This window comes from Petromyzon marinus, chromosome 65 (assembly GCF_048934315.1).
Source record: "Petromyzon marinus isolate PM22_M1 ecotype Great Lakes invasive population chromosome 65, UKy_Petmar_22M1.pri1.0, whole genome shotgun sequence".
NCBI lineage: Eukaryota > Metazoa > Chordata > Hyperoartia > Petromyzontiformes > Petromyzontidae > Petromyzon > Petromyzon marinus.
The window spans coordinates 84,858-103,124 of NC_133731.1; the positions used below are offsets into that span (position 1 = coordinate 84,858).

At 54.0% G+C, this 18,267-nt stretch overlaps 1 protein-coding gene across 1 annotated transcript in view; it reads left to right on the top strand.

The window, feature by feature from the left end:
* DHCR7 (7-dehydrocholesterol reductase) overlaps positions 1 to 18,267 on the top strand; it is a 37,308-nt gene continuing 19,041 nt past the window's right edge. Inside the window, exons 1-2 of the mRNA XM_032978154.2 lie at positions 1 to 195; positions 11,290 to 11,414. Coding sequence (XP_032834045.2) covers positions 11,296 to 11,414 — 119 coding nt within the window. The 5' untranslated portion in view covers positions 1 to 195; positions 11,290 to 11,295. The remainder of the gene's footprint in view (positions 196 to 11,289; positions 11,415 to 18,267) is intronic.

Below are 18,267 nucleotides of genomic sequence, written 5' to 3' on the forward strand. Positions count from 1 at the left end.
CCCTCCTCCTCGACCGCTAGCCCCGCCCCCATCACAGCATCAGCCCCGCCTCCCTGACAAGAACTCAGCCGCAGACGGCGGAGGAGAGACAAAGGCGCGCGTGGAGACAAGCGGGAGACACGCGGGAGACACGCGTGGAGACACGCGTGGAGACAAGCGGGAGACAAGGGGGAGACAAAGAGGAAGGCGAAGCAGGTGAGAGAAGAAAGCGCAGCTCGCGTGCGTCTTCATATTATTGACGACTCCCATTGAGTCAGTGCTGCTTGTTGCTGGCCGGCCCCAACATTGTCAAGCTCGTATCGTCATAATAATAATAAATAATAATAATGGTGATGCGGAGAATCTCGCGCAACGCAATCGATCGTGTTGCGTGTTGCTCGCACGCTTGGCGATTTGTGGTCCTTGCGGGCTTAGCAACTGCAGTGATGGGTGATGGGAGCGTGTGATGGGAGTGATGGGTGATGGGAGTGGTGGGTGATGGGAGGGTGTGATGGGTGATGTAAGTGGTGGGTGATGGGAGGGTGTGATGGGTGATGTAAGTGGTGGGTGATGGGAGGGTGTGATGGGTGATGGGAGCGTGTGATGGGTGATGTAAGTGGTGGGTGATGGAAGCGTGTGATGGGTGATGTAAGTGGTGGGTGATGGGAGGGTGTGATGGGTGATGGGTGCGTGTGATGGGGTGATGGGAGTGATGGGAGCGTGTGATGGGTTATGTAAGTGGTGGGTGATGGGAGGGTGTGATGGGTGATGGGAGCGTGTGATGGGTGATGTAAGTGGTGGGTGATGGGTGATGGGAGGGTGTGATGGGTGATGTAAGTGGTGGGTGGTGGGTGATGGGAGGGTGTGATGGGTGATGGGAGCGTGTGATGGGTGATGTAAGTGGTGGGTGATGGGTGATGGGAGCGTGTGATGGGTGATGGCTGGGAGTGATGGGAGCGTGTGATGAGTGATGGATGCGTCTGATGAGTGATGGGAGCGTGTGATGGGTGATGTAAGTGGTGGGTGATGGGTGATGGGAGCGTGTGATGAGTGATGTGAGCGTGTGATCGGTGATGGCTGGGAGTGATGGGTGCGTGTTTAAACTATAAATATTGACAGAGTGAATGTGTGTGTGTTTTAGGATGAGATGTGTGTGTGTAATTGTGTGGCATGTGTGAGATGTGTGTGTGAGATGTGTGTGTGAGATGTGTGATGTGTGTGAGATGTGTGTGTGTGATGTGTGTGTGTGAGATGTGTGTGTGTGATGGGTGTGTGTGATGGGTGTGTGTGAGATGTGTGTGTGTGATGTGTGTGTGTGATGGGTGTGTGTGATGGGTGTGTGTGAGATGTGTGTGTGAGATGGGTGTGTGTGAGATGAGTGTGTGATGGGTGTGTGTGTGATGGGTGTGTGTGAGATGTGTGTGAGATGGGTGTGTGTGATGGGTGTGTGATGGGGGGTGTGAGATGTGTGTGTGTGATGGGTGTGTGTGAGATGTGTGTGTGTGTGAGATGTGTGTGTGTGATGGGTGTGTGATGGGGGTGTGTGAGATGTGTGTGTGTGATGGGTGTGTGTGAGATGTGTGTGTGTGTGTGATGGGTGTGTGTGAGATGTGTGTGAGATGTGTGTGTGTGTGTGTGATAGATGTGTGTGTGAAGTGGGTGTGTGATGGGTGTGTGTGTGTGATGTGTGTGAGATGGATGTGTGTGTGAAGTGGGTGTGTGTGAGTTGGGTGTGTGATGGATGTGTGTGGTGTGTGTGTGTGAGATGGGTGTGTGTGTGTGAGATGTATGTGTGTGAGATGTGTGTGAGATGTATGTGTGTGAGATGTGTGTGGTGTGCTAGGGGGGAGCTTTGCCTTTGTGTTGAATGCAACCTCCCGGAGTTCCACGCGCACGTGCACACAGCGGGGGCTGGGGACGTGGGGGGGGGGTCTGAGAGCCCGGGCCGGCAGATGGAGAGAGGTTGTGAGTCTGTGGGTCTCTGTGTGAGTCTATGGGTCTCTGTGTGAGTCTATGGGTCTCTGTGTGAGTCTATGAGTCTCTGTGTGAGTCTATGGGTCTGTGTGAGTCTGTGGGTCTCTGTGTGAGTCTATGGGTCTCTGTGTGAGTCTGTGGGTCTCTGTGTGAGTCTGTGGGTCTCTGTGTGAGTCTGTGGGTCTCTGTGTGAGTCTGTGGGTCTCTGTGGGAGTATATGGGTCTCTGTGTGAGTCTATGGGTCTCTGTGTGAGTCTATGTGTCTCTGTGTGAGTCTGTGGGTCTCTGTGTGAGTCTGTGGGTCTCTGTGTGAGTCTGTGGGTCTCTGTGTGAGTCTGTGGGTCTCTGTGTGAGTCTATGGGTCTCTGTGTGAGTCTATGGGTCTCTGTGTGAGTCTATGGGTCTCAGTGTGAGTCTATGGGTCTCTGTGTGAGTCTATTGGTCTCTGTGTGAGTCTATGGGTCTCTGTGTGAGTCTATGGGTCTCTGTGTGAGTCTGTGGGTCTCTGTGTGAGTCTATGGGTCTCTGTGTGAGTCTAGGGGTCTCTGTGTGAGTCTGTGGGTCTCTGTGTGAGTCTATAGGTCTCTGTGTGAGTCTATGAGTCTCTGTGTGAGTCTATGGGCCTGTGTGAGTCTGTGGGTCTGTGTGTGAGTCTATGGGTCTCTGTGTGAGTCTGTGTCTCTGTGTGAGTCTGTGGGTCTTTGTGTGAGTCTGTGGGTCTCTGTGTGAGTCTGTGTCTCTGTGTGAGTCTGTGGGTCTCTGTGTGAGTCTGTGGGTCTCTGTGTGAGTCTATGGGTCTCTATGTGAGTCTATGGGTCTCTGTGTGAGTCTGTGTCTCTGTGTGAGTCTGTGTGAGTCTGTGGGTCTCTGTGTGAGTCTGTGGGTCTCTGTGTGAGTCTATGGGTCTCTGTGTGAGTCTATGGGTCTCTGTGTGAGTCTATGGGTCTCTGTGTGAGTCTGTGGGTCTCTGTGTGAGTCTATGGGTCTCTGTGTGAGTCTATGGGTCTCTGTGTGAGTCTGTGGGTCTCTGTGTGAGTCTATGGGTCTCTGTGTGAGTCTATGAGTCTCTGTGTGAGTCTATGGGTCTGTGTGAGCCTGTGAGTCTGTGTGTGAGTCTATGGGTCTCTGTGTGAGTCTGTGTCTCTGTGTGAGTCTGTGGGTCTCTGTGTGAGTCTATGGGTCTCTGTGTGAGTCTATGGGTCTCTGTGTGAGTCTGTGTCTCTGTGTGAGTCTGTGGGTCTCTGTGTGAGTCTGTGGGTCTCTGTGTGAGTCTATGTGTCTCTGCGTGAGTCTATGGGTCTCTGTGTGAGTCTATGGGTCTCTGTGTGAGTCTCTGGGTCTCTGTGTGAGTCGATGGGTCTCTGTGTGAGTCTATGGGTCTCTGTGTGAGTCTATGGGTCTCTGTGTGAGTCTTTGGGTCTCTGTGTGAGTCTATGGGTCTCTGTGTGAGTCTATGAGTCTCTGTGTGAGTCTATGGGTCTCTGTGTGAGTCTATGGGTCTCTGTGTGAGTCTATGGGTCTCTGTGTGAGTCTATGGGTCTCTGTGTGAGTCTATGGGTCTCTGTGTGAGTCTGTGGGTCTCTGTGTGAGTCTATGGGTCTCTGTGTGAGTCTGTGGGTCTCTGTGTGAGTCTGTGGGTCTCTGTGTAAGTCTATGGGTCTCTGTGTGAGTCTATGGGTCTCTGTGTGAGTCTGTGGGTCTCTGTGTGAGTCTGTGGGTCTGGCTGAGCCGACTCCTGGCTGAGCTGGCTCACGGCTGAGCCGACTCACTAGTGAGCTGTCTCCTGGCTGAGCTGACTCACTAGTGAGCCGTCTCCTGGCTGAGCTGACTCACTAGTGAGTCATCTCCTGGCTGAGCCGACTCCTGGCTGAGCTGGCTCACAGCTGAACCGACTCACTAGTGAGCTGTCTCCTGGCTGAGCTGATTCACTAGTGAGCCATCTCACGGCTGAGCCGACTCACTAGTGAGCCGACTCCTGGCTGAGCCGACTCCTGGCTGATCTGACTCACTAGTGAGCCGACTCCCTGCTGATCTGAGCAGTGGGGCCCTTACACCTGGCAAAATAAAATAAAAATACTTTAATAGTTTTTTATAATATAAATATTCACGACTGGTCGTGACGTAGCGCGCACCCAGCACGGCGGGGAGCGGTGCCGCACTGCGCCACGAACCTGGCGACCCAAGTTTGATCCCCGTCGCTGGGCCACCAACACCCGTGCCGATTATCTGAAGCGGTCCTCCTGGGCCTCCCCTAGATCGCCTCGGCCTCAAATGAGCACCTGGCGTGGTATACAGTAAACATCGCCACTCGGGGGAGACAAAGGCGGCCCGGCGTGGTGCTGGCCACCCACCCCTGCGTGTGCCATTCCGGCCTTCATAGCCACTACTCGCTACAGCACTTGCCCCAACAGTCTGTTCAGGCTACACGGGGGATCTTTGTCTTTGTTCGTGATAATGTGTTTCTGTTATTTTGCGCCGTATGTAGCCCACCGTGTGAATCAGAGGTGCGGGGGGGGGGGACAACGAACTAAACCCAAAAAGCAGTCCTAAAGTAATGAGTTTGTCAATCTATATGATTATTTAAAAGTTCAGCACAGCTCCCAGTCAGCTTCCTAATATCGGAAGGAAGAACGTTCCAGACGGCCACATAATCATCTGCAAGCACCGTGCGGTGATGGGGTGACCACCGTCTTTTTGTTTGATGGCTGAGCCAAAAGCCACTGCTGCTGCGAGGTTGAGCGGAGGGTTGCATGATGATGGTTTATGCTCCGTGTGCTGCAGCAATAGCAGTGGTGGTGGTGGCGGTGGTGCGGGTGGTGGCGGTAGTGGTGATTGTGGTGGCAGTGGTCAAGGTGGTGGCGGCGGTGGTGATGGTGGCGGTGACAGTGGTGGTGGCAGCGGTGGTGGTGGTGGTATTGGCGGTGGTGATAGTGGCGGTGGTGGTAGTGGTGGTGGTGGTAGTGGTGGTGGTAGTAGTGGTGGTGGTAGTGGCAGTGGTGGTAGTGGCGATGGTGGTGGTGGTATTGGCGGTGGTGGTTGTGCCTGTGGTGGTTGTGGCGGTAATGGTAGTGGCGGTAGCGGTGGTAGCGGTGGTGGTAGTGGCGGTGGTGGTAGTGGTGGTAGTGGTGGTAGTGACGGTGGTGGTAGTGGCGGTGGTGGTATTGGCGGTAGTGGCGGTGGTGGTAGTGGCGGTGGTGGTAGTGGCGGTGGTGGTAGTGGTGGTAGTGGCGGTGGTGGTAGTGGTGGTAGTGGCGGTGGTGGTGGTAGTGGCGGTGGTGGTAGTGGTGGTGGTAGTGGTGGTATTGGTGGTGGTAGTGGCGGTGGTGGTGCCTCAGTAACTGCTCCCTGGGGCTGGGCGCCCTCTGATTCGCTGATTAGATCCCCAGCGTTATCTCCTCGGGTTCAAAGAGCAACCCACTTGGTTCATAGAAGCAAGGTCACCTCGTTGGTGTAATTTATTTATTTATGATGAAGCGTGCTTACCAAGGAGAGCCTCACCGAGTCTCAAGATCCTCGTTGTCCAGGAGGGTCCTGGCCACATTAACGCAGGAGGTGGTGATGCTGCTGCTGTTGAGTTTGATCCCAATTGAGACATTTGCAACTGAACGAAATTGTTATTTATTTCACCAGGTAAAGGCCCCAAACGAGCTATTCAGTAGCTCACAAATGATAGTTCAACGAAGCACCTTATCGTCATCGTCACTTGGCACATGCTCTAAACGCGTGATCTTCAATCTATACATGTGGAGGGGAAAACCGGAGGACTCGGAGAAACATCAACGCAAACCACCAGGGGGAGAGAGAGAGACACGCAAACTCCAAATCTACAGCAGCTGCAGGCATCATCAGGGTTTGGGATCGAACCCACGACCTCCTGTACACCAGGCGATGTAGTTTACATCTCCTAGAAACTGTGATGATGATGATGAGAGAGAGAGAGAGACCATCAAACTCCAAATATACAGCAGCGGGCATCAGGGTCGGGATCGAACCCACGGCCTCCCGTATACCAGGCGAGGTAGTCAACATCTCGGCACAGATGCAGAGCAGCAGCTGCAATGTCACATTCAGGTGGTCAAGCCGCAGGCAAGCACGTCATGAGCAAGCGGAGTATAGTAGTAGCGTGTCGTCGTCATCGTCGTCGTCGCCGCTGCCGTGATGATGCCCGCCCTGTGTTTGTCGATCCAGGGTGGTGTTGTGTTGTTGCCCCCTCGTGCTACGGGTGCCTGGGCCACGTGAGCTCGGTCGCTGCGCTGCTGGGAGGGTTTTTAATCTTTCAGTTTGAGTGCATCAGGTATCAGCCACAGCTACTGCGTGTGTGTGCGTGTGTGTGCGCGTGTGTGTGTGTACGTGTGTGTACGTGTGTGTGCGTGTGTGTGCGTGTGTGTGTGCGTGTGTGTGTGCGTGTGTGTGCTCACAAATCCTTGAAAGATCTGGACAAAGTCCCATCGGTGAGCTCTTGCATTGGCTGGGTCATGTAGCCCGCATGCCCAGCCACCGCATGCCGAACCAGCTTTTGTTCGGCCGGATTGAGGGGGCTAAGCGGGCGTGGCACGGGCTAGAGAAGAGATGGAGTGATGTGGTACAGGAGGACGTGGAGCTGAGTGGACTTGCCGATGACTGGTACCAGCGGTGTCAAGATTGGCCTCTGTGGAGGAGGCTCGTGAAGGACGCTACTGGGCAGTTGGAGGCAGTCGCCCTCCAACAACAACGGAGGGCGGAGGAGCGACGCTCACAACAACGAGCGGAGCGCCGGGTGGCTAAAGCACAACAAGTTGGCACAGTAGGGGGCACAGGTGGTACATCAGCCAGTCATCTCAGTCAGTCGACCCGTGGCACCTGGGTCTGCCCCGTGACCTCCTGCCAGCGGGCGTTCGACACTTCACGTGGCCTCAAGGTGCACATGGCCTGGCACAAGTGTCGTGGTGACGTCACCGCCACTTAGTGGCGAATGGCGGTTGTTGTTGTTGTGCGTGTGTGCGCACACACGCGGTAGTGTAGTGGTTAGCGCTACGCTGCGCTATGAACCCGGCGACACGGGTTCGATTCCCGCTCACGGTCAACACCAGTGACGATTATCTGAACCGGTCCCAGGCCTACCCTAGGTTGACTCAGCCTTAAATGAGTACCTGGTGCGGTGTGTAAACATCGCCGCTGGGGAGACAAAGGCGGCCGGGCGTGGATCTGGCCACCTCCACCCCCTCGTGTGCCGCGCCGGCCTTCATAAGTGCTCGCTAACAGCACTTGCCCCTACAGTCTGTCAAGGCTATACGGGGGATCTTTGTGTGCGTGTGCCCGCGTGTGTGTGTGCGTGCGTGCGTGTGCGGCTGTGATGATAAGCAGCAGAGTGGACTTTCATATCCAAAGGTCGCCGGTTCGATTCTATCTCCAGGCGAGGCAGGTGAAGAGCGTTGGGGGTGGGGGTTGGGAAACGTTGCAAACCCACACCCCACTCTGTACCATCTGACTAGACCCATAGACTCACACAGAGACCCATAGACTCACACAGAGACCCACAGACTCACACAGAGACCCACAGACTCACACAGAGACCCACAGACTCACACAGATACCCATATACTCACACAGAGACCCACAGACTTACACAGAGACCCATAGACTCACACAGAGACCCACAGACTCACATAGAGACCCACAGACTCACACAGAGACCCACAGTCTCACAAAGAGACCCATAGACTCACACAGAGACCCACAGACTCACACAGAGACCCATAGACTCACACAGAGACCCACAGTTTGTTTTACTTCCCCCGAACCTCTGATTAGCACTGTTGGCTACGTACGGTGCGAAAGAAGTTCACACACAGCACGTACATCACACGTGACGACCACCACCACCTCCGCCCCTCCAGCCAACAGCAGCAGCAGCGGCCATAGGCGTGTCACTGGCGTCACCGCTGCGGTTACAGCAGCGGGCAGGTTGCAGCAACAGGCAGGTTGCAGCAGCAGGCAGGTTGCAGCAGCAGGCAGGTTGTAGCAGCAGGCAGGTTGCAGCAACAGGCAGGTTGCAGCAGCAGGCAGGTTGTAGCAGCAGGCAGGTTGCAGCAGCAGGCAGGTTGCAGCAGCAGGCAGGTTGCAGCAACAGGCAGGTTGCAGCAGCAGGCAGGTTGTAGCAGCAGGCAGGTTGCAGCAACAGGCAGGTTGCAGCAACAGGCAGGTTGTAGCAGCAGGCAGGTTGCAGCAACAGGCAGGTTGCAGCAGCAGGCAGGTTGCAGCAACAGGCAGGTTGCAGCAACAGGCAGGTTGCAGCAACAGACAGGTTACAGCAGCAGGCAGGTTACAGCAACAGGCAGGTTGCAGCAACAGGCAGGTTGCAGCAGCAGGCAGGTTGCAGCAACAGGCAGGTTGCAGCAACAGGCAGGTTGCAGCAACAGACAGGTTACAGCAGCAGGCAGGTTACAGCAACAGGCAGGTTGCAGCAACAGGCAGGTTGCAGCAACAGGCAGGTTGCAGCAACAGGCAGGTTGCAGCAGCAGGCAGGTTGCAGCAGCAGGCAGGTTACAGCAACAGGCAGGTTACAGCAACAGGCAGGTTGCAGCAACAGACAGGTTGCAGCAGCAGGCAGGTTACAGCAACAGGCAGGTTGCAGCAACAGGCAGGTTACAGCAACAGGCAGGTTACAGCAACAGGCAGGTTACAGCAGCAGCAGGTTACAGCAGCAGGCAGGTTGCAGCAACAGGCAGGTTACAGCAGCAGGCAGGTTACAGCAGCAGGCAGGTTGTAGCAGCAGGCAGGTTACAGCAACAGGCAGGTTACAGCAACAGGCAGGTTGCAGCAACAGGCAGGTTACAGCAACAGGCAGGTTGTAGCAGCAGGCAGGTTACAGCAACAGGCAGGTTGCAGCAACAGGCAGGTTACAGCAGCAGGCAGGTTACAGCAGCAGGCAGGTTACAGCAACAGGCAGGTTACAGCAACAGGCAGGTTGCAGCAACAGGCAGGTTGCAGCAACAGGCAGGTTGCAGCAGCAGGCAGGTTGCAGCAGCAGGCAGGTTGCAGCAGCAGGCAGGTTACAGCAACAGGCAGGTTATTACAACAACAACGACTCACACCACGACCGAGAGAGAGGGCCTTGACCTTCGCTTCTGGGCAGTTTGTCAGCAGTGGTTCAAGGGAGACAGATTTTTTGATGAGTTTCTCTCTCACCTGTTGATGTAGTTGATGTAGTTGATGTTGCTGTTGTCGATGTTGATGTAGTTGATGTAGTTGATGTATATTCTTGGTTCTTTTGGTAAAGTAGCGTAGAAGGGAAACAATAAAATAAAAATATAAAACAATAAAATTCTCACGACGTTTCGACTGCAACACAAGTAATCATCATCAGGTGTGAAAACCATAGCAAGTAAATTTGAAAAAAGTGGCGGGTTTTTTTTAACGTTAGCATCACGGAGAGCGATTTTACAGTTATTCAGATGGACGAGTCCATCTATGTTCGGAAAAGAGGAGGGGGGAGACTAAAATAATGGTTGCGGTCTGAAAGCCACCATAAGCGTGAACAATCAATTAAGACCCGACGTGGTTTATCAAATCCTTCCAATTATTGCTAAGCCAGAATCCATCTTCTCGGTTGAAATTGTCTCTGTGTTTGTATATGTGGATAGCCTCATGAACGAATCTCTCATGGTAGCCAGATGGCTTGCAGAGAACCTCTGTCTTGGAGAAGTCAATGTCATGTGAGCCTACTGAATTATAACAGTGATCTGCCACAGCCGAGGTGTTGGTCCTACCGTGTTTAGGTCTGCTTTGTGTTCACGAATGCGGTCCGAGACATGTCGTTTGGTTTCTCCAATGTAACTACTACCACAGAGGCAACTTAGTTTGTAGACACCAGGGTACTGTATGTCCGGAATCACATCTTTTACAGACGGATCCAGATCACGGATTTTATGTAATGTGTTGAATCGGACCTGGATCTTGTGTTTATTCAAGATATTAGAGATCTTTTTTGTGATCCCTGCAATGTAGGGTAAAGTGATGGTTTTGAAAGGCTCCTCAAGAGGGTCCTTCTTCATGGTTGGAGTGATAGCTTTGCGGATTGTGTAGTCGGAGTAACCATTAGCCTTAAGAGCTTGGTGTACGTGCTTGAGTTCACTGCCTATGTGTTCCTGGTCGGATATACATTGGGCTCTATGGTGCAGAGTCCTGATGAGGGAATTCTTCTGTGATGGATGGTGGTGGGAATCCGGTTTCAGGTAAGCATCCATATGGGTAGCTTTCCTGTAGACAGAGTGGCTCATTGAACCATCGGGTCTCTTTTTTATTAGGGCTTCAAAAAAGGTAGCTTGCCATCTTTTTCGACTTCCATGGTAAATCTGATGGCTGGGTCTATGGAATTGATGTGGTCGAGGAATTGGTCTAGAGCAGGCCGGCCATGTGGCCAGATGACAAAAGTGTCATCCACGTACCTCTTCCATAAGGTTGGGCGCAGAGTGGCAGTCTGGATGGCATCAGTCTCAATTTTCTCCATGAAAATGTTGGCTACAGCCGGAGATAGGGGGGAGCCCATTGGGGTGCCCTCAGTTTGTTTGTAGAAAGTTCCATTCAAAGTGAAGTATGTATTGGTTAAGCAGTGTCTCACCAGGGGGGTACCTCAGTGTTTAGTCCTTGATGAACCGAGTCTTCAATGATTGTGATGGTGTCAGGTACAGGAACTTTGGTGAATAAGGAAACTACGTCAAAACTGATAAGCAGGTCGTCTGGGGACAGGGAAATTGTCGATACCAGGTGAATAGAATTTTGTACCGCAGAGGTGGTTTTTCCAGTGAAATGCCGCAGGATTTCAGACAGAAAACGAGCCAGTTTGTAGGTGGGGGAGTTGATAGTAGAGACGATGGGACGAAGGGGTGTATCTACTTTATGTATTTTTGGTAAGCCATATAATCTTGGTGGCCTGGCAGCAGAAGGTTTCAATGAGAACTGGTTGGTTTGATCAATTAATGCGGTTGAATCAGAAATGATTTTGTTGCTTTGTATGACGAGGCTGTTGGTGGGATCTCTTTATTTTTGTATAGTTGCCATCGTTGAGTAATTCTTGAATTTTGTTGTTATGTTCTATTTTATCCATAATGACAGTGGCATTGCCCTTGTCGGCTGAGAGGTTGACAATGTCATCCCTCTTTTTTAATTTATATAATTCAAAACGCTCATCTTTGATGAGGTTTGCTAGCTGGCATCTTAGCGTTTTTGTAGTTGATGTAGTTGATGTTGCTGTTGTCGATGTTGATGTAGTTGATGTAGTTGATGTTGCTGTTGTCGATGTTGATGTAGTTGATGTAGTTGATGTCGTGACTTTTGTTGTTGTTGCTGTTGTTGCAGGGAGTGATGGCTGCCGGCAACGCTGCGACGGTGAGGAGGAGGCCCAAGGCTGGGAACCCGGACGGCGTTGGGGCTGCTGACATTGCGGACGCAGCCTGTGGAGCCGGACAGTGGGGACGTGCCTGGTGAGATCACACACCACACACACACACCACACACCACACACACCACACACACACCACACACACACCACACACACCACACACACACCACACACACACACCACACACACCACACACACCACACACACACCACACACACCACACACCACACACACCACACACACACCACACACACACCACACACACCACACACACACACACCACACACACACACCACACACACACCACACACACACACCACACCACACACACCACACACCACACACACCGCACACACTGTGCACACCGCATCACCGTACACACAGCATCGTACACACCGCACCTCAAACACCGCAGTGTACACACCGCACCACCGCACACACCACAGAACACACACCACACCACACTATACTGCCCCACAAACACCACACAACACACACCACACACCACACACACACCACACACACACACCATACACCACACCCACACACACCACACACACACACCACACACACACACCACACACACCACACACACCACACACCACACACACACCACACACACACCACACACACCACACACACACCACACACACCACACACACACCACACACACACCACACACACCACACACACCACACACACACACCACACACACACACACACCACACACACACCACACACACCACACCACACACACCACACACACACACCACACACCACACACACACCACACACACACCACACATACACCACACCCACACACACACCACACACACACCACACACACACCACACACCACACACACACACACCACACACACACACCACACACACACACCACACACACACCACAACAACAACAACCGCCATTCAACACTAAGTGGCGGTGACGTCACCACGACGCTTGTGCCAGGCCATGTGCACCTTGAGGCCACGTGAAGTGTCTAACGCCCGCTGGCAGGAGGTCACGGGGCAGACCCAGGTGCCACGGGTCGACTGACTAAGATGACTGAGATGACTGGCTGATGCACCACCTGTGCCCCCTACTGTGCCAACCTGCTGTGCTTTAGCCACCCGGCGCTCCGCTCGTTGTTGTGACTGTCGCTCCTCCGCCCTCCGTTGTTGCTGGAGGGCGATTGCCTCCAACTGCCCAGTAGCATCCTTCACGAGCCTCCTCCACAGAGGCCGATCTTGACACCGCTGGTACCAGTCATCGGCAAGTCCACTCAGCTCCACTTCCTCCTGTACCACATCACTCCATCTTTTCTCAAGCCCGTGCCGCGCCCGTTTAGCCCCCTCGATCCGGCCAAACAAAAGCTGTTTCGGCATGCGGTGGCTGGGCATGCGGGCTACATGACTCAGCCAATGCTGCCTTGCCTGCCGGAGGAGCTCACCGATGGGACCTTGCCCAAATCTTTCAAGGATTTGTGAGCGCCTCACACAATCCAGCCTGGTTAAACCCAGGATGGATCGTAGGCAGGCTAGCCTAAATGTTTATAACCGGCGAAGATGTTCCATTCGGGGGGTCCACATTTCGCAAGCGTAGAGAAGGGAGGGAATGACCTTGGCCGAGAAGACCTGAAGCTTAGTGCGGAGCGACAGACCAGGTAGCTTCCACACAGCGTTGCGCAACCGATGAAAAGATATTGCCGCTCGACTGATTCGGAGTGAGACCTCTGCTGTTAAACTGGAGCCGGGCATAAGCACACTGCCCAGGTATGGGAAACTCTCCACTCTCTCCACAACTGCCCCATCACCGATTGGGAGTTGTGGGGGTGGAGTGTCCGATGGTACAAAATACCCAGGCAAGTGCTTAGTTTTGGTGGGGCTGATGGTAAGGCCCCATCTCTTAGTGGCACGCTCCAGTCTCAGCAGCAGCGTCTCCAACTCCTCCTCTGAATGAGCAGCTATTACCAAATCTTCGGCATACATAACGTGGTTGAGCAATAGGGAGCCATCCCTTGACCGCACCCGGGCATCGATCAGCCTCCCATTATATCTGTACCAAATGGTGATTCCCCCGGTACAGCTATTGAAGGCTTCACGAACTATGTGGTCAAAATTGATGTTAAATAATGTGGGAGCCAGAGGACATCCCTGTCGCACTCCAAGGTGTACAGGGAATGGCTTTGACTCCCGGCCACGTAGTTTTACCCGGGCCCGCTCACCATCATGAAGGTCCTGAATGATCGTGAGCAGAGGGTCAGGGACTCCAAAAGCACGAAGAACAACCCAGAGCCCAGGCCTACTGATGGTATCATAGGCCTTGACCAGGTCAATAAAGCAGAGATGTAGGTCTTGCTGGAATTCCCTACACCTCTGCTGTAGCAGACGGACAGAAAATATGGCATATGTGCAGGACCGCCCTTTCCTGAAACCGCATTGGGGCTCCACAAGACTCTCCTCAGCGTGCCTGGCAAGGCGATGTTAAATAATCCTTGCCAGGACCTTTCCCGGCACACTGAGGAGTGAGATGCCCCTGTAGTTGTTACAGTCTGTGCAATCCGCATTCTTAAAGAGGGGGGCCACCAGGGCATCCTTCCAATCCTGTGGAACCCGTCCAGTGGTCCAGACTGTTGTTATCATGTCATATAGGGTAGTCTGTGCACAAAGGCCACCCTCCCTCAGCATTTTGCTTGGGAGATCATCTCTGCCCGGTGCCTTTCCTGGTCTCAGACTCCGTATCGCCCTCAGTACTTCCTCAACAGATGGCACCTCAGCCAGCCACTCACAGGGGGTGACTTCCTCCAATATTTGAGGCACCGCAGCCTCAGCAGGGTCATCCCCACTTTGTGCTATGATGTTTTCCTGGCTGAGGGATTTCCCCTCCCCCAGGACCTCACAGAAATGCTCAGCAAATCTGCAAACCTGTTCCTGGGGGTTGGAGATTGGATCACCGTATTTTCTCCTAATGATGGTAATAGGTGTGGCGCTGCAGGTTACTTTTTTGATGGAGTTAAATAGAGATTTGTGATCGCGGACCACTGAGGCAGACTCCATCTCCTCAGCAACCCGTGACCACCAACCATCCTTGCAGCGCCTCACGGCTCTCCGAACCTCCGAGCGAAGGCTGCGGTAAGCCTCCTCATTCTCTGACGTGGGATTCTGTAGCCGATGACATTGGGCGTGTGGCTTTTTTTCAACCATCCTGAACACCTCCTCTGTCAGCCAGGGTCTCTGGGGAGGTCTGGACCGCATACCCAAAGCAGCCATTGCAGCTGCATGAGTCACAGTCCTAAACCTCGCCCATTTACCCTCGACATCAGGAGGAGTGGGGGATGATGCCAACCCCAGCCGCAAGCGATGATGAAATTCTCGCTTGCAACTTTCATCAGATAACTGAGACCAGGCCACTTCAGGTTGGAATGGGGTCCTGGGTGTACACCCACCACCGGAGTGGAATAATGGCAGGTGCATCTTACAGATGACTAGTCGATGGTCAGAGGGCAGATCAGCTCCACGGTAGGTCCTGGTGTCAAGGACATGGGCTCGCATCCGCTGGTCCGTCACAATGTAGTCCAGCAGATATTCTTGCTTGGACCCGGCATGCATCCATGATGTTGTGTGGATGCGCCGATGCCGGAACAGCGTGTTGGTAATTACAAGCCCATGGGCTGCATAAAATCTAGCAGCCTCCTACCGTTGCAATTGAGCTGATCTGGCCCATGCCCTCCAATAACTCCAGACCAGGTGCCAGCATCATGACCAACTCGGGCATTGAAGTCACCCAACAAGATGACTCTATCCCGAGGGGCCACTTTAGCCAGCACCTGTGACAGGAGGTCATAGAAGGCATCTGACTCATCGGCTTTGCCTGCATCCCTCCACGGATGTTCGTCTTCGGTGGGGGCATAAGTAACCACGACCACCAGTCCTCGCCTCCGGTTGATGGGAAGGCGAGCCCAAAGTAGCCTGGGGCTTACAGCTTCCCACACCTCACCGCCACGCTCCCACGCCCCCTTCATCAAAAGAAGAGCCACACCCTGTTGTTTGGCAGTCTGCTGCCCCGAGTAGAGGACTGTCCACCCCTCATGGTGGCAGGAGCCAGAACCGGTCCACCGGACCTCCTGAATGCCACAGAGATCCAGGCGGTACCGGTCCAGCTCCCGACAGAGGAGTGGCAGCCTCTCCTCCGTAGTGAGCGTTCGAACATTCCAGGTGGCCACACAAAGTGGCTCTGCGTTGTTTCTGGAGGAGCCCCGAGGGTAGAGATTCAATCTCCTGGCTCCGCCAATTGGGGTTTGGCCAGGAGACGTCATAGACGCCTGTCCCCCCCAGGGCCTCCGGCACAAGCTTATTAGTTTAAAAAAAATGTATTATTCGTGGTTTCGTGGTAAAAATGTTGAAGGTGGAGGGGTTACCAGCCCCTCGCACCCGTCCAGAGCCCCCGTTTAGCCACTGTGGTGGACACAGACGCCATGAGGGGAGGAGCCAATCGGAATTAGCCCTCCCCCCACAGCACTGTCCACGACAGAGTTGCCCGTCCTGCACCGCGAGGAGGTAGGAGGTTGTTTTTGCCGGACATACACCACACACACACCACACACACAGAGCACCCACCACACACACACCACACACACCAAACACACAGCACACACACAGCACACACACACACCACACACACACACCACACACACCACACACACACCACACACACCCCACACACACAGCACACACTACACACACACCACACACACCACACACACACCACACACACTACACACACACTACACACACACCACACACACACCACACACACACACCACACTACACACATCACACACACACACCACACACATACACACTACACACACCACACACTACACACACACCACACACACCACACACACACCACACACACACACTACATACACCACACACACCACACACGCCACACACCACATACACACCACACACACTACACGGGTCTGCACATGTAGTGCCTCATCATCAGATCAGGAGCCATATCTAAGAGATATGGGCCTTCCTTACGAGCGTCGGGCTGTTCACCGGCATTGCGTCTCGCAAGCCTGACTGAATTTAGGTCGGAGGTGGACTGTGTGTGGGTGACTCAGTGAGGTGGACTGTGTGTGAGTGACTCAGGGAGGTGGAATGTGTGTGTGTCACTCAGGGAGGTGGACTGTGTGTGGGTGACTAGGGAGGTGGACTGTGTGTGGGTGACTAGGGAGGTGGACTCTGTGTGTGTGACTCAGGGAGGTGGACTGTGTGTGGGTGACTCAGGGAGGTGGACTGTGTGTGGGTGACTCAGGGAGGTGGACTGTGTGTGGGTGACTAGTGAGGTGGACTGTGTGGGTGACTCAGGGAGGTGGACTGTGTGTGGGTGACTAGGGAGGTGGACTGTGTGTGTGGGTGACTAGGGAGGTGGACTGTGTGTGGGTGACTAGGGAGGTGGACTGTGTGTGGGTGACTAGGGAGGTGGACTGTGTGTGGGTGACTCAGTGAGGTGGACTGTGTGTGGGTGACTAGTGAGGTGGACTGTGTGTGGGTGACTCAGGGAGGTGGACTGTGTGTGGGTGACTAGGGAGGTGGACTGTGTGTGGGTGACTCAGGGAGGTGGACTGTGTGTGGGTGACTAAGGGAGGTGGACTGTGTGTGGGTGACTAGGGAGGTGGACTGTGTGTGGGTGACTAGGGAGGTGGACTGTGTGTGTGTGACTAGGGAGGTGGACTGTGTGTGTGTGACTAGGGAGGTGGACTGTGTGTGGGTGACTCAGGGAGGTGGACTGTGTGTGTGATTCAGGGAGGTGGACTGTGTGTGGGTGACTCAGGGAGGTGGACTGTGTGTGGGTGAATAGGGAGGTGGACTGTGTGTGGGTGACTCAGGGAGGTGGACTGTGTGTGTGTGACTCAGTGAGGTGGACTGTGTGTGTGGGTGACTCAGTGAGGTGGACTGTGTGTGTGTGACTCAGGGAGGTGGACTGTGTGTGGGTGACTCAGGGAGGTGGACTGTGTGTGAGTCACTCAGGGAGGTGGACTGTGTGTGGGTGACTAGGGAGGTGGACTGTGTGTGGGTGACTAGGGAGGTGGACTGTGTGTGGGTGACTAGGGAGGTGGACTGTGTGTGGGTGACTAGGGAGGTGGACTGTGTGTGGGTGACTAGGGAGGTGGACTGTGTGTGGGTGACTAGGGAGGTGGACTGTGTGTGGGTGACTAGGGAGGTGGACTGTGTGTGGGTGACTAGGGAGGTGGACTGTGTGTGTGACTCAGTGAGGTGGACTGTGTGTGTGGGTGACTCAGTGAGGTGGACTGTGTGTGAGTGACTCAGTGAGGTGGACTGTGTGTGGATGACTCAGGGAGGTGGACTGTGTGTGTGTGACTCAGGGAGGTGGACTGTGTGTGAGTGACTCAGTGAGGTGGACTGTGTGTGAGTGACTCAGTGAGGTGGACTGTGTGTGGATGACTCAGGGAGGTGGACTGTGTGTGGGTGACTCAGGGAGGTGGACTGTGTGTGTGGGTGACTATGGAGGTGGACTGTGTGTGGGTGACTCAGGAGGTGGACTGTGTGTGGGTGACTAGGGAGGTGGACTGTGTGTGGGTGACTCAGGGATGTGGACTTTTGTGGGTGACTCAGGGAGGTGGACTGTGTGTGGGTGACTAGGGAGGTGGACTGTGTGTGGGTGACTAGGGAGGTGGACTGTGTGTGGGTGACTAGGGAGGTGGACTGTGTGTGGGTGACTCAGTGAGGTGGACTGTGTGAGTGACTCAGTGAGGTGGACTGTGTGTGTGTGACTCAGGGAGGTGGACTGTGTGTGGGTGACTCAGGGAGGTGGACTGTGTGTGAGTCACTCAGGGAGGTGGACTGTGTGTGGGTGACTAGGGAGGTGGACTGTGTGTGGGTGACTCAGGGAGGTGGACT